General features: G+C 44.1%; 1 protein-coding gene across 3 annotated transcripts in view; it reads right to left on the reverse strand.

The window, feature by feature from the left end:
* Positions 1 to 444: 444 nt before the first annotated feature.
* TOP1 (DNA topoisomerase I) overlaps positions 445 to 14,740 on the reverse strand; it is an 88,360-nt gene continuing 74,064 nt past the window's right edge. For 2 of the 3 annotated variants that reach the window (XM_073309736.1, XM_073309737.1), the window contains 10 exons: positions 14,454 to 14,641; positions 13,592 to 13,736; positions 12,349 to 12,492; positions 10,475 to 10,660; positions 8,569 to 8,637; positions 7,627 to 7,741; positions 6,267 to 6,394; positions 4,540 to 4,634; positions 3,267 to 3,416; positions 445 to 1,885 (listed from right to left, as the gene is read on the reverse strand). In XM_073309736.1, coding sequence (XP_073165837.1) covers positions 1,783 to 1,885; positions 3,267 to 3,416; positions 4,540 to 4,634; positions 6,267 to 6,394; positions 7,627 to 7,741; positions 8,569 to 8,637; positions 10,475 to 10,660; positions 12,349 to 12,492; positions 13,592 to 13,736; positions 14,454 to 14,641 — 1,323 coding nt within the window. In that variant the 3' untranslated portion in view covers positions 445 to 1,782. Of the gene's footprint in view, positions 1,886 to 3,266; positions 3,417 to 4,533; positions 4,635 to 4,744; positions 5,681 to 6,266; positions 6,395 to 7,626; positions 7,742 to 8,568; positions 8,638 to 10,474; positions 10,661 to 12,348; positions 12,493 to 13,591; positions 13,737 to 14,453; positions 14,642 to 14,740 lie in introns of those variants that run through there. The other variant, XR_012154700.1, reaches the window with a different exon arrangement.

Raw genomic sequence — 14,740 nt, forward strand, 5'->3', positions numbered from 1 at the left:
CACTTTTTGTAACACATGGTTTTCTTTGAAGCTCTCATATCCATCTACTGACCCAGCCTAAGAACTATGTTTAGTCTATGAGCTGCAATGAGATTACAGCTTGAGGTGTTTTTTGTGTAATGGCAGTGACCCATTGTGCTAGGTGCTGTATAAATACAGTGAGAAAATCTCTGTCCCCAATCTAGACAGACAAAGGGCGGGAAGGAAGTCAGAAGTACGGGTGAAGTGATTTCCCCAATGGTTACACACTAGACCAGTGGCAGAGCTAGGAGTACCCCACAATTGTCCTGACTCCCAGTCCAGTGACCATGTTATGGCAGCTTGCACATGTTGAGGAGGAGGGATAGCATGTTGCTTTGTTGCACCTAAGCCACACCGCTCACTGCTGGAGGCTGCTGTTGGCCCCCGTGGGTAGTTGGATGGAAGAACACACAAACGCCAACGTTCGGTTAAGTTGTAGGAATTTATTTTAAATAACCTACAGTTGATTAAAAGGGAATTCATGATAAAAATAGAAGATACTTGTTGAGGAAAGACTGCGGGAAATGGTCTTCTCACACACACTAAGCTAACAATGCCTCTAAAACTAATGATTATAGCAAAAAAAAAAAAGGTTTCACATTAAAATTCTGCTTTTTAATTTTTAAAATTTTTGTACACAATTACAAAAGAAAAAAATAAAAGCCCTAAAATCTTGATTATTTTTCCTTTTTTGGACCAATGCTCATTTCCCTCGAAATTTATTGACCTGTGAAACTTCTTTTTACACAATAAAATCTTTCAAGTAAAAGAGGGGAGGGGGGTTAAAAAAAAAAAGGGGGGGAAGCAAAGAAAACAGTCTGCCAAACCTAAAAAGTGGGTATTCTTGAAGTGTATAGAGCATGCTCAGAACAAAGGATGATGGGAAAATTGTTTGTCACTGATTTCATTTCTCCTCAAATTCCACACTCATCCCTCCCCCCCACACTCATCCATCCCTCCCCATTTCCCCCCCCAAATCTACACGATCTTTAAGATCAAGAAGAAAAACGTTTAAATATTTTAAAATAATTAGAAGAAATAAAAATTCACATTTAAAAAAGAACACTCAAGTCAGGAAGCATCTTCCCATCATGCTTTGCTTTGAACAGATGTGGTGGGTTGTTTTGCGTTTTTATTAAATTCATGTTCCAATGCCACGATTGTTTTGAGTAAAACCAACAAAAAATAAAATAAAATAAAAGCAGGTACCTCCATGACCATCGTGACAGCTGTGTCAGGTGCGTTGGGTTTTAAAATTTTGTTAAATTCCTGAAATGGGACAGAGGGAGGGGCAGGGGTTTAAGGAGTCCATTTTCTATTAAAATATAGAAGTTATTGCAAAACCCTAACTGTAAAAACGCACCAATATAATTGGATTTTGTATACAGTAGCTAAAGATCCCCCAAGCTCTTCAGTGTAATGATGAATTTGCCTGGTGGAAGGTTGACAAATCCCCCATCCACTTGCCCTGCCTCGAGAGAAACAAAACAAAACAAAACCAAACCAAACCATACAGCTAGAATTTGGATCTCTGAAACATTTTTAAATAAGTTGTCCATAGGACAACTGGCTCAGCTCCTTTATAATATTTCCAGGTTTATCTTTTCTCAAAGATGTTGGTTTCTTTGTCTGATGCTCGCTTGCCCCTCCTTACCCCCTCCCCCACAATTAGGACAAGTAAGGCTCACAGTTTATCAATCTCCCTAAAACCAGGCTTCCCCCCACCCCTTTTTCCATAAAATCCAGCTCATTAAAAACAGGTTAAAACTCATAATCTTCGTCTGCCATGTCAATTGCCCAGGCAAATTTCTCTCGTTGGGTTTTGTTATAAATCTTCTCTACAGGAATCCCCCACTTCTTACACCTGAAGGAGAGAAGGAGACAAAAGTTAGTCACCCATGCTCACAAACATGCTCTCTTAATAGGAGCACCTGTCCGAGGATCATTATTCTTTTCGCTCCAATGCAACATTTTTCCTGTTCTCTCCTGTGCCCTCCTACTCACTGGCTCACACAAAGCTGGTCCCCCCCAGGTTGGATCCTCCCACCAGTCTTGCCAATTCTTGACCAACTCAGCTTGCTGCGAGCTGTCCCACTCCTTAATATTTGCAAAGAGAGGCTAGGCTAGGCTAATCGGGGACAGGACTCCATTGTGCTTGGCCTGGTACACAAAAGGTATACGACACAGTGCTCGTGTCAAAGAACTTACAACCTGCTACTCCTCCTTCCCAATCTCACCCACTACCCACCCCGCCTGCTGCAGATTTACCTCCCTTCCCACAGTCCTCGAGGTCACCAACATGCCAAACTCAAGGGCATAGGCACCCTTATATGTCCCCATCACTGTTATCACAGGTCACGTTTGAGACATTACTGCACAACATCTTTCCGATGCCACATGGCAGGCTCTGCAGCTAGCAAGTCCAAGCTGTTTTAGTCACTCGGAGTGATTACTTTGGGATGGGATTTAACTCACAAGGATAACGCTCAAGTTGCAAACCATCCTGCAAGTGCCAGTAGCAAAGGAGATGTTAGGATGGCTAATGGAGATCACAGGACAGGTGTATCTTTGCTAAGAACCATCCAGGCTGCTGAAGAGTTTTTTATCTTGTCTATATGGATGCATTGAAAGCATAATGGAAATCTCTTGGCACCAGCCACCTCTTCTCAAACAGAAGCCTTTGCAGTAGGAATTTCTAATACCGTAGGCAATTTAAAAGGCTGAATTCACCATTGACTGCAGAATCCCCAACTTCTGTGTCTGACAAAGGTTAGGTTGAGACTGTCCACATCGCAAGCCACTTCCCATACAAAACTGGCATGATCGCAGTGTCTGCTCAGAAGGGGCTCAGGACTGAAATAACGAGCAGGATGAGGTGGCTGGCCAAGAGAAGAGAGATGTGCTAGGAGAGCTGAGGGGGAGGGGAAGGAAGTGTTCACAGCATGCCTGTCTCTAGCCTCTACAGATGCTAAATTAAGACACCAAAATGTAAGAAGCAACAATGTAACAGTCACTGCCCTTTTGGTCCCAGAGACACTGTGGTTCCTGCTGGAAAGTGCTCTTAGAAAAAATGACTGAGGTCGGTCTAAAATACAAAAGATTCAGAGAGTCTGAGATTTCCAGGAGGGTCAAGCTACTGCCTGGAAACGGATTACTAGGCAGAGCTGTGCTAAGCCTCCCACCACTCTGGGACAGTGCACACAGCACAGGGGCAGGCGGGAATCCTTCCCCACATGGCAGCTTACCAGGCAACTGAGATCCTGGGATCCAGGTAGTTGAGTTTGGAGGTGCCCAAGGCAATTTGCTTGTTCTCCTCTCTGTCTGTGGCCTGAACCTCCAGCTTCATCAGCTGCTCCTCAATCCTCTGCACGGCTTTTTTCTTACTCTCCACTGTCCTGTGGATGAGGAAAGAATCAGGGAACTGTTCAGAAAGAGCTAGGCCTTCGTGGGGGTGCATTATTATCCTATGGGGATCCAAAGGGACCCTAGTAACTCGCACCTTCCCTGAAAAGATCCAGTTCTTGGCAAATGATACCAGTCAGCACTGAGGTGAAAGGTGACAACACTTTAAACAGTTCAATACACGAAATCAAGAATCTGGTATCAACTAAAGCTATTTGATAACGTTTTAAGGAGGCAGAATGCAGTTCCCCAAGTTGGAATTTGTCCAGGACTCTAGCGGTAACATTCCTATTCCCGTATAAAGAGAAACCCCAGTTTAAAGCCAGGCAGTCCACTCCTGCATGAAGTGGTATGAGATCATCTATTAAGCACAAGAGTGCAGTATTCAGTCTGATCTGAAAGAGGGTCATTTTTCCTACTCTGTTTGTAGAGTACCCCCTTGAAAGTCTAAGTGCAAGTGTACGCTCCTATCTGGTTTTTGCATTCAGCACCCAACACGCTGCTCTGTAGTTTCTACTGGAGCAGACACTAAGATACCAACCATCTCCTACTCTGTGCACCAGAGGGAAAGCACATTGCTCAGCAAACTGCTTCCTGGGAGAGGTAGGTAGGTAGGGCCTGTGTGGCGGAGCAGAACAGAGAGAGGTTTGGACAAGTCATAACAGAATGATTTCTTCACAAGAGACTGAAAATTAACAGAGTGAAGACGGCCCACTCATAGGATGTGACCTCGGGATTCTGAGGAGTGTTCTGCACTCTCCTGTCACAGACATGCTTCCAGTCTCTCACTAAACCATCAGCCACATGCTGAGCTCATGGAAGCTTTGCGGGTGAGGGTATGTTTTGTGAAAAGCAGAGATCCATGCAGCTGGCTAGTGACCACGTAAGAAGCGGCAATGACAGACTACATCGTGCTCCTCAGCTAGGTGGCCATTTGCTAATGCAGGCTCGAAAGCGTGGGGGGTGGGGAACAAAAACTCAGAGGATCATGGATCTGGAGGGAAGGGGGGAGGTATTTAAAGCAGCACCGCTGAAGTAACAATCCCGTTTGGGGCTGTTGCCCTGCGCTGCCGCGTGAGACCTCTTACAGCTTATCTGCACTGAAGCCAGACTTACTTTTTGGACTTTTCATCCCTCCGGACCTTGGCATCAGCTTTGGCGCTTTTCAGTTCTCTCCTGGCATCGGCTAACTGGTCCTTCTTGGCATCAATCTAGAAGAGGCAAAAACCCAGAGAGCAGGGTGGGAATTAGGAGTCACACCCACAAAGTGTGAACGACTACAGAAGAGGGGTTCACTGACATCCAGGTCAACTGTACAAACCTCCTAGCAGATTCGCCACCTGTATCGAAGGGCCTGGGATTCAACCGGTGAAGTATACGTCTGAGTGGGACACGAGCCTGGGGCTTTAAATAAAACCTCACACACTGGGCCTACATTTTCAAAAGTGACCAGTGACTTAAGACACCATAATGGTGTCTAATTTGCTATGCACTTGCCCTCTGACAATCAAGCCCATCCAAGGTGAACACTGGAAAATGGAGTCACTCCAAATCACTAATCACTTTTGTAAAAATTGGGCCATTGGTATTTCAGATGTGTTGTGCACAGAGACCAGCTTGGGGACAGTGCAGAGGGGATTATCTTTGTCACAGAAAGGGGTTCCTGTGGCATTAGGAATGTACAGTTCCAACCAGAAGGTAGTAAGTAGGATAAAGCCTCTGGTTACTGCTCAGGAATTGGCATCTGAGCAAGGGAACTGAGTGGAAGTATAGTAGGATTTGACAAAGCAGAGCTGGCCAATAGCCCATTTAGTCAGTTAGCCTCTCTGAGTATGCTGGATGCAAACCAATAAAAATTCATCTAAATATACCATACAATCCCATGGAGGGAAATTTCCTGACCCCGGCTTGTGATCAGTTTATGCCCTGAATCATAAGGATTCCATGCTCTTGATATTTTTTGGAAGATTACAAGCACTGAATCTAGACAGTCAGTCTTAGCTTGGGATCTAGTAAGGTTTAAAGATTCCCAGCTCCTTAGTCCTCAACTGCTATTTTGAAACTCTCCTCCTCCTCCCAATGTAACAACTCAAGTCAGTTGTAAAAATCAGGGGTGGGGGCAGCCAGGTTAGGTGTTACAGAAGCAAGAGAACACCCTAATGCTAAAACAGAACACCTTATTGAGAGGGTTATTTTAAAGTCAGGCTGTGAACAGACCTAGCCACATTTTGACCTCATGGCCTTCGGCAGAAACAATCTGTAAAGGAAGAGGTCGAGTTAGAGGAGTAGAGTGCACTGCACGCAAAAGCTGAATTGATACAAAGGTCTACCAGGCCACTCTGAAAGGAGTAGACACCTGCTCTGGTTTCCTTTCAGGGCCACAAATCAGAGAAAAGGACTGTGGTTTTAAGTTAAGTGTCCTCAGCGTGCAAATCAGACTTTGCTGAGGGGAAAATGACATGTTGCAAGGAAGATATTCTAGGGACTTTTTTGGCTTAGAAAGCCAGCTCATGACCTAGGCACCTGGTTGGTTGGCTAGGGGGCAGAAAGTTAGCTGAGAGGTGGCAGATTTCGTTCTATCCAAGTGAAAAAGGGTGCTTGTGTCTCAGACAGTCTGTCCTCAAGTGGAAGATTTCTTTTTAAAAACCAGAGGACTCGTTACAAGACAGAGTGGTTTCAGACCCAGCCACACTAGCACTCCATAGGCAGTGGAAAGTGGACTCCCCTTCAGTGGGATTTGCTACACCGCAATTAGAAGCAAATGATGATACACCCACAACCAAAAGGAAAAAAAAAAAGTGATTTCTAGCTCTGCCTTTAATCGAAAGGAGACTAAAAATTACCTTGGTTTGTAGATTCATCATGGATTTCTCAAAAGTCTTTGGTGGCGCCCTCTGGTGGTTACACAAAATAGCAACAGCTCTGTTGGCACGATTATAGGAAAGGATCTTTGCTGGGATGTTCTCATCCGCTGAAACAGTCGAAAAGCAGGTGAAACGAGTCTGAGAGGTTGAGCAGCCACGGGCATGCGCCGTTGCTTTTACCGATTCATATTCACTAATGAGGCTAAGTTAGTCTGAATTCATCTCTAGTATGCCAGCCCCATTTAAATCCCAAACCCAAATTTTATTCTGGGACCAAGGAGTTAAAGATGCCATTTACTTCTCTTTGTGTACCACAGTCATGAGTAATTTCAGCAGAGAAGAGCTCATCACAGTCAACAATGGAGAGGGACAACATATCTTGCAGTCAGAACAGAGTAAGTCAGGATTGTTCTTGATAGTACGTAACCTTGGGCCTGACACTTAACCGTGCTAAGCCGCCATTCCCCCTTCTGTAGGAAGGACGGTATCTCCTTGCCTTAGAAGGAGGGCTGAACCCATGTCTTGTGCAGCATTTGGATGGATGGCGTTACAAAAATGGCCAAGTACTAATGTTGGCCTGCACGTCTGAAGGGGGGATTTTCCAGGACACAGCCACTCTCCCTCTCTTCCGACCTCAAAGGGTCACTTCTAGAATTTTAAGTTTCATAAGATAAAAGACACCCATCGAGACAGTGGGAGGCAGGTAGGTCCTGGAGACCTAGCTGTGCTGGCTGCAGCACACCTGGAGATGATGGTATGAATGCACCAAGATGGCTGTAGGCCAAGTCTGCATCACCCCAGTCCTGGAGTCACTGGCCCATCCTCAGTGCAAGCCAGTAGCCACAGGGCTGATTTGGCAGCTGTGGATTGGCTAGATTGCAGATCCCTCAACAAACTCTCTCATGTCAGCCATGCCTCTTATGTTGGGGGCTGCAAGGGGAGTAGCATAGATCTAGAATAGCCAACCCTATGCCACCTGGCATTTTAAGGGAATCCCTAGGAAGCTGGTAAAGTCCTCTTTGAGGTTGCCTTGTGCCACTACAGTGGGACAATACAGCCTTGTGAGGGACCAGAATATACTTTCCCAATAATCTAAACACTTCAAGGGAGGTCAAACTTTGGAACTTAAGCCGAAAGAGGGGAGAGTTTTTGGGGAAATCCTAAGCCATGTTTCATCCTAAATAATTTGTCCATCCCGTTCCTAGGGTTTTGGGCCTCATTATCCAGCAAGACCATTTTGTACTCACTGAGGCACCCCGGGGATCCACCCCAAGGCATCACCACCACACAAATCATCACCACAAATGAGGCTAGGTGGTCCCAGACAAACAGCACTTACGGGTAGTGAGTTCTTTTAGCTGTTGCTGTAGCGTGATGGAGGCATTGTAAGTACGGAATACCTTGGCTGTCAGGCCCTCCATAAGGTCTTGAAGATGTTTATTTAAGATACTGGTCTAAGGGAGCAGAAAGAGTTTGAGGTTTCAGTCACTCCAGCATTAGGACTAGAATCCTTCTGAATATTTTCATCCTTGCTAGACTCACAGTCTTGCCATTGGACCAGAGGTTTAACTGTGAATTTCTAGGTACCCACACTATGATCCAGGCAAGGAGAATATGTAACCTATGCCTGGAACCTTGCCATGTCTTCCTTAGGCCAATATAGGAATAATGGAATATGTGGTAGCTACAACTATTGACAAAATGAACAAGGGGCTGGGGCGGAACTGGGCTGTAGATCTGCATTGATGAAGACTAGGGAGGAGGAAGAACCAGCATCTGATGTGATCACTTGAATGAATGGCAAAGCAATTCTTCTTCCTTCACTGTTATACTTTTGGCCCCAATATGTGGGGGTGGGTCTGTCTCACCTCAGTAGAGGCACTCAGCTCCTTCACAGTGTTTAAGCTGATCTGAGTGTGTGTGTGTGGGGGTGGGTAGCAAGGCTATCACCTCACACGTCCCACGCCTCCTCCCCATGCTTAGGCTGCTGTTGCATAGCAACAAGCCCTTAGTCGGAGCAAGCCAGTCTGCTTAAAGACTAAGATTTTAGACCAGTCATGTAAATGGGCACATCCCTATGGAGACAAATGGCCATTGCCTCTGTGCCAGTCTTTGCCAGGCCCACTGGAAGGAGACAGATGAAATCGAGGCCTTCTCTGTGGCAGTACGATTTGCTATTGGCTGGCCAAAACAACAGAGCCATCGTACCACATTCGTCTAATAGCATAGTAAGAATCACTAGGGTTAGAGTAAGGAGCTCTGAAGCAGTATTGCTGCTTACATTGAGTCTGTCAAAGAGGTCATCCTCAGGCTGCTTGTTCTCCATGAACAGCTGTAGATTCTTAAAAACCTACAAGAAAGGAGAAGGGGAAAAAATACTTCACAAGGCAAAGCAAGGAGACTAGATGGCCCTGAGGTTTGGGAATGGGATAGAGAGCCTTTTGCTTCTGGGTTCCCAGTTCAACAGTGCCTGAAGGTCATTACCTTCTAAAGGCTACCTGGTCATCCATGTGAGAAGAGTTGGATCCCATTCCAAGTGGACAGGTATCCACATCCCAAGTCACCACTGAAGCTTGTGCTAACAGTCTCTGCCCTGGCAGCAGAAGAGCCAAGGAGTGAATGGCCCATCTCACACCTCTGAGGTGATCCCTCTAGGTCAGAGCTGAGGGAGACTCTACTACCGCCGTTGCTATTAATTGCCCTGGTTAAAGAGAGAGCCAAGCTGGCACTTTTCCCTGGCAGAACAAGGTTACTCTCGGAGCATCCTTGCTATCCAGTGTGCACCCTAATCCTTCTCCCATTGGGCAGAGTTGCCATCTCAGGCCCAAACAAGTGACGTAAACTGCCTTGGAGCCCTGATACAGCCACATCCCTTAGTTGCATTTGATGTTTCATATAACTACACCACAAGCAGTTACACTCAAAAACAATCAAGGCTTCCTAGATTATGCAGACAGACCATGAATCCCTGCTCTACATGGCTCTGAAATCACTTGAAAATTCAACTTCCAGGCTTTTCAGCCACACATTTTGATAACAAGACGACATCTAATACACAGAGATTTCTATTTCCATAATAATCAATTCCCCCACTGCGAACTCTTAAAGAACACACCCCAAGAGGGACTAATGCCAATGAATTTAGTAACAGAAAAATAGATTTTTCTTTCTTAACCCCTGTGACACCCTCATTTCTATAACAGCAGCAGTTTGAAAAAAAAAGTCAACATTTACTGCTCTTCGCCATTCAACTTGTCACAGCATTACAAACACTGTATTTTACACACTGTGCTATGTGCATAGTTAGTGGGCCAGATTCCTATCTCTTACACCAGAGTAAATACAGCATAAATAACTCCCTGGATTTTGTTTAATGCCTCTGCTTATACTGAATGGATGGAGATTTATTCTGGAGCGATCCAAGTAACAACAGAGATAGAACTGGTGGACTGAATATAAACAAAGCAAATAAATATTGCATGGAACAGGAAGGTCTCAGTCAGCAGGTATGTACTTTGTACAATAGTTCTTAGGTCAGGCATACTTCAGCGAAGCTGCTCCACTGATTTACACCAGAGTACCTGAGAACATGGCCTAGCCCACTGAAGGCAAACATTCAGACGTGAGCTTCAAGAAAAGCAATCCCTAGTATAATATCCAGGCACATGTCCATGATACTTGAGGCATAACTCCAAGTTTGCTTACTGCTACACTAGTAACAATGCAGCCCGGTACTGGCCACCCTGTGCCCTTCATGCTGCTGGGGAGGTTTGGCTTTTGCACCTGTGGATATGACTGTGTCCCAAAAACGTCTACCACCGAGAAAAAAGCAGGATGCTAAGGCTGCAGACTAGCAACCCGTCCACATAATGGCTTTAAAATAACCATTGCTGGTCACATAGGTATGGCATGGATTAAATGGCCACCAGCTCAGAGCATGGAGACCTTAGAAAAGGAGAAAACTTCAATAAAGGTGGTTACTTCACATCAGAACCAGGCAGGTGGCAGCCTTACTCCTCCAAAGCACCCACAGAAAGGGAAGGTCAGAAGATAAGCGATCTTATTTTCTGCCTTCACATTTGGATAAAAAACGACGTACAGGAACTGCCACTTCTGGAGATTTTCCACCAGCCAGTTCCTCCTTTCCTTGCAACACTGCACGGGGACAAGAATGAGAAACATCTCACCCTCTTCTCAACGGGGACTTTGTTGTAGTATCGGATGGAGTCTTTACCGAGGAAGTCAAATTCAACCATGTATTCCTGGCCATCCAACTCCGGATGCAAATTAATGTGTTCCACTCGGAGGGAGCAGCAGCCAACGGTGTCCGCTGTCTCCCCTTCTTCCTTCTCATTACCAGCTCTCAGGGCAAGCTACAAATTGAACAAGAGAAGGGGAGGTGGGCAAATGGAATCAAAATAAGAGGTTTAGCATTTCAAACTGCTCTGGTAATTTATGGATTGTGGGGTCCTCTAGGAGTTTTGTCTGCCCAGTAACCAGGGTATTCCGATTTAGCGGGGTACAGTGTGTGCCTGATCCTTGAAGAGAAGGGGAGTACGGACATTCAGAGAAGCTAAAGACAGGTAACTCTCAAAAGGAGAGGTTTGAAACTTAGATTACTGACATTAAAATATAAATAGTTGGATACACAATGAAGTGCAATGGAAGTTATATGCCTGGAGCCAAAAGAGGGAGAAGACATCAAAAGATACATCAAAATCAGGATAAATAAAAAGTTGATTATATTTTAAACTGGATTTTTTATATAAATTAAAACATTAAAAAAACCCTGTTTAAAATTAAATTTGACATTATGACAACCTATGGTAAGCCCTAATTTACTATAATTAGTAAAATTATTTAAATAAAAAAGAAAGCTTGTGCCTTAGTTACTTTTGGTTTCATTTTAGCTAGCAGTTGCAGAGAGAACATATATTAGTGTTCTTCATTTGCACTAGTTTATTCAAAGGTGAGAGACACTGACAAAGCTGACCAAACAGGAAAGCTTTTCCTCTTCCAATATAGGCATACAAACCAGGTGGGAGAGGATGAAATCTATTAATGCTAAAGACATGGGACCAGATTTTCAAAGATATTTAGACACTTTAGGATATAGATAGGTTCCCAGTGGGATATTAAGAGCAAATAAGCAGGTTTAAAAATAAGAATCTGCATAAGTGTAGATTGCGCTATATGATAGCTTAAATAAATGTATATAGCTATAGCGTATCCTCCTCATTGGCCAAAAGTACCACCACATTTAGAGGCTACATATAATTGCAAACAAACACGTTTTAATATTACCTACCAAGGAGAATGAACCTTTCTTTAGGAAAATAACTAAAAAGTACACATGCAAAACAAGATTAAAAGCAATTATTTACAAAGTTTCCTGCTTGCTAATTTAAATCATGACTAAAATTATTGTGATTTAATTCAATCCACACTGATCAAAATGAGTAATTAATTGGTCACAGAAGCCACACAGCAGTGCTATCACTATTTGGGACACAGTTTTAAATACTACAATTACGTAAACTTGGTGACGGACTACAGTTTTCTTAAGTGTGGCAAGAGGAAATAGCACAGTTCACGTCGGAGTCGTGAGCTTCATAACTAAGTGGTAATAAAAAGCAGAGCATTTCAGTAGGAGTCAGAAACCACTGGAAGCCAAGGGCCATACACCCACCTGCAGAGCTCCCACTGATCCAACTGGGGGACTCTGGAATTAACCTAATTGTGACTTTTGTCTGAACAAAACAGTATTGCCCAACGTAGCCAGGTTCAGTATGGCAATTTATTGATCTGGATTTCCAGTTAATTGGGAGGAAGTGGAGACCAGAGTCACTCCAGGAGAAGACCTCTGGGTCCTCTGAGGACTGGACTTCTAATAGAATAACCAGTAGTTCTCTCAAAGCCCTTCAACTCCCTTATTTAATTTGTGAAGTGGGTGAGCGTTTCTATCAGAATTTTATTTGGGTTTAGGGACAGGTGCCCAACAGCCCAGCATCTTTATTCAGAATGAGGCAGGAAGAGGAAACTGCCAGAAATCAACCCTCACTTTATCAATGAAGTACAGTGCCACAGCTCTCTGTCGCACTTTCATCTCTTTGGACTTCCAGTCTTCTCGATATTGATTCCGTATCTTATCCACACACTTCTTCAACCTCCGAGCCGTCTCGTATTTCTGCCAGTCCTTCTCACCCTGCAGAGACAGTCACAAGAAAGTCAGCACACCTGAAAGTGAGCAGCAGAAGCAGAGAGAGTTCCTACTCAAACCTATGTGCACAAAATCACTGGGAATTCATTGCTCAAAGTTCTGCCTGAACTAAGTTCTCATGCAGTTGCACATCTTTCAGTAGCCATGACATCAAGTGCCTGCACAGAAGTCAGAAATCAGATGAGAGAGGTACTTGGTCTTCCAGGCCCCTCAATGTACAAAGGTACCCCCTCCTCTATTAAGGAGATTGCAATTTTCTTAGCGGTCCTCTTCTCACAATTAGAGACCCACTCAGTAAAGCCATAAAGACAGCAGAGTGAACTCATTTAAAAAAAGATTTGAATAGCACATTAGATGTGTGTGATGATACGGTTACTATAGGTCAGCAGAAATGATGTCCCACCACACACTCAGGTCAAGACTCTTATTTCGCTCCAGGGGAGCCACCGACTAAGTGTAGTGGCTCTCTTAAAAACAGGCAATTTTCCTGCTGAGAAGGCCAAAAAATCTGTTCTACTAAAAAAGGAAATCCAATTACCTTCAAAATCTCATCATTTGTTTTACATGATTTGACAATTACCAGCTATCCGTGCCTACATAGGGGTTTGTTCTTCTCAGAACATCACCTTCGCCTCCATCTTGCAGTGAAGTTACATAACTGGATTTATGCCTTTTCAATTGACTGACACCCAGCACGTAGTTAGGAATTCACTGCATGATCAGGCAGGAGACACTGGGGCCAAACTTAGAGACAAAACTGGCAGAAATTTTCTTCTACGTTTACTCCAGAGCATGAAAGGCTCCCAACTAGGACGGGAACATCCTTTCATCCAGAAATCTGAAAGTACTTCATAGATATTATTCAACACCCCTACAGAATAGCTATTACTCCCTATTTGGCAGATGCGGAAACTAAAGCAAAGTGACTTGCCCAATATCACACAGTGAGTCAATGGTAGAGTAAGAAAAAAGTTGGTCTTGCCTCCCTGTCCGCTGCCTTAACCACTAGATAGCCACACTCCCCCCCTTAAGAGAGTTGGTTAAGATGCAGCATGGCCAAGCAACCTTCCAAATAAACCATTACCTTGATTCTAGAGCTGGGGTTCAACATGATATATTTAATAGATCCTTGGATGTTTTCTGTCCATGACACCAACCAGGTCACCTTGTTATCGTGCCGGACCTCCTTCCATTTGTGACCTGGAGGAGGTGGGGGAACTTTGGAATCCCTGCATAAGGTAACAAAAACAGCGAGAGGAAAGAAGTGGTCTTAATAGACCCCAGGTGACAAAATATAGATGACCAGCAAAGATTAAAGTGTTGATGGACAGCAACAAATATTAAACAAGTCTCTCTCCCTACTCTAGTCTGGGCAACTGCATTTCTGTAGCGGGATAGTAAGATGAATCAAAATGAAAGTCAAAGATCAAGAGATACACAGTCATGGTTATGCTTCTTATGGAATTATTCCCTTTTGTTAACTATTGTGATAAGTAGCATTGTTGGGAAGCTCGTTGCTTTGATTTGGGGATGTTTCTGCAGCTTCACTGGTCTACATGGAGAGGGAGAAGTCTGAAGACCCTACACATTGGTCTGTTGCCTCTTAGGAAACAAGAAAAAGTGGGAGATCCATACATAAAATAAATACCCTTTGGCCCCAAGGGAATAGAACGTAACAGGAGCTGCCCTGCACTGTAACAGCAGATGCTGGTGTTGATCAACACTGAGGTGTGTGGACAGAGCTCTGTGTCTGTCTTATGTAAAGAATGGCTTGTAGACAACTGATGCTTTCGTTATACTTCTCACCCTTCAAAACACCTAAAATGACCAAGAAACCCAACACATGAACTTTTGAATGCTTAGATGCCATGTCAAGTTACATATATGATAAAAAAAGGTTATCCTAACTAGTAAGCAAAGCAAGGTGCAAAGCATCCCATGCTCACTTGCTGCAATTAATGATGATGTCTTCTGGCATGATCCGTCTCTTCAGCATGCCCATTTTGGGATGGTTGCCACGCCCTCTGAAGAGACCAGGGGGTTCAATCTTGAAGTTGGCGATCCTCTCCTTGTGGTTATCCATGATACAAAAGCCATATTCTTTTAGTAACCGCTCATTCTCCTCTTTGATTTTCTAGGAAGACACAAAGCAGGGGGATTGCACTGCACCCAAAGACACCAAGTAGCTCAGTGACAGAACGAAGCAAAATTAATTTATTATTTGTATTGCAGT

The sequence above is a fragment of the Lepidochelys kempii genome, chromosome 13 (assembly GCF_965140265.1).
Source record: "Lepidochelys kempii isolate rLepKem1 chromosome 13, rLepKem1.hap2, whole genome shotgun sequence".
NCBI classification, from domain to species: Eukaryota; Metazoa; Chordata; order Testudines; family Cheloniidae; genus Lepidochelys; species Lepidochelys kempii.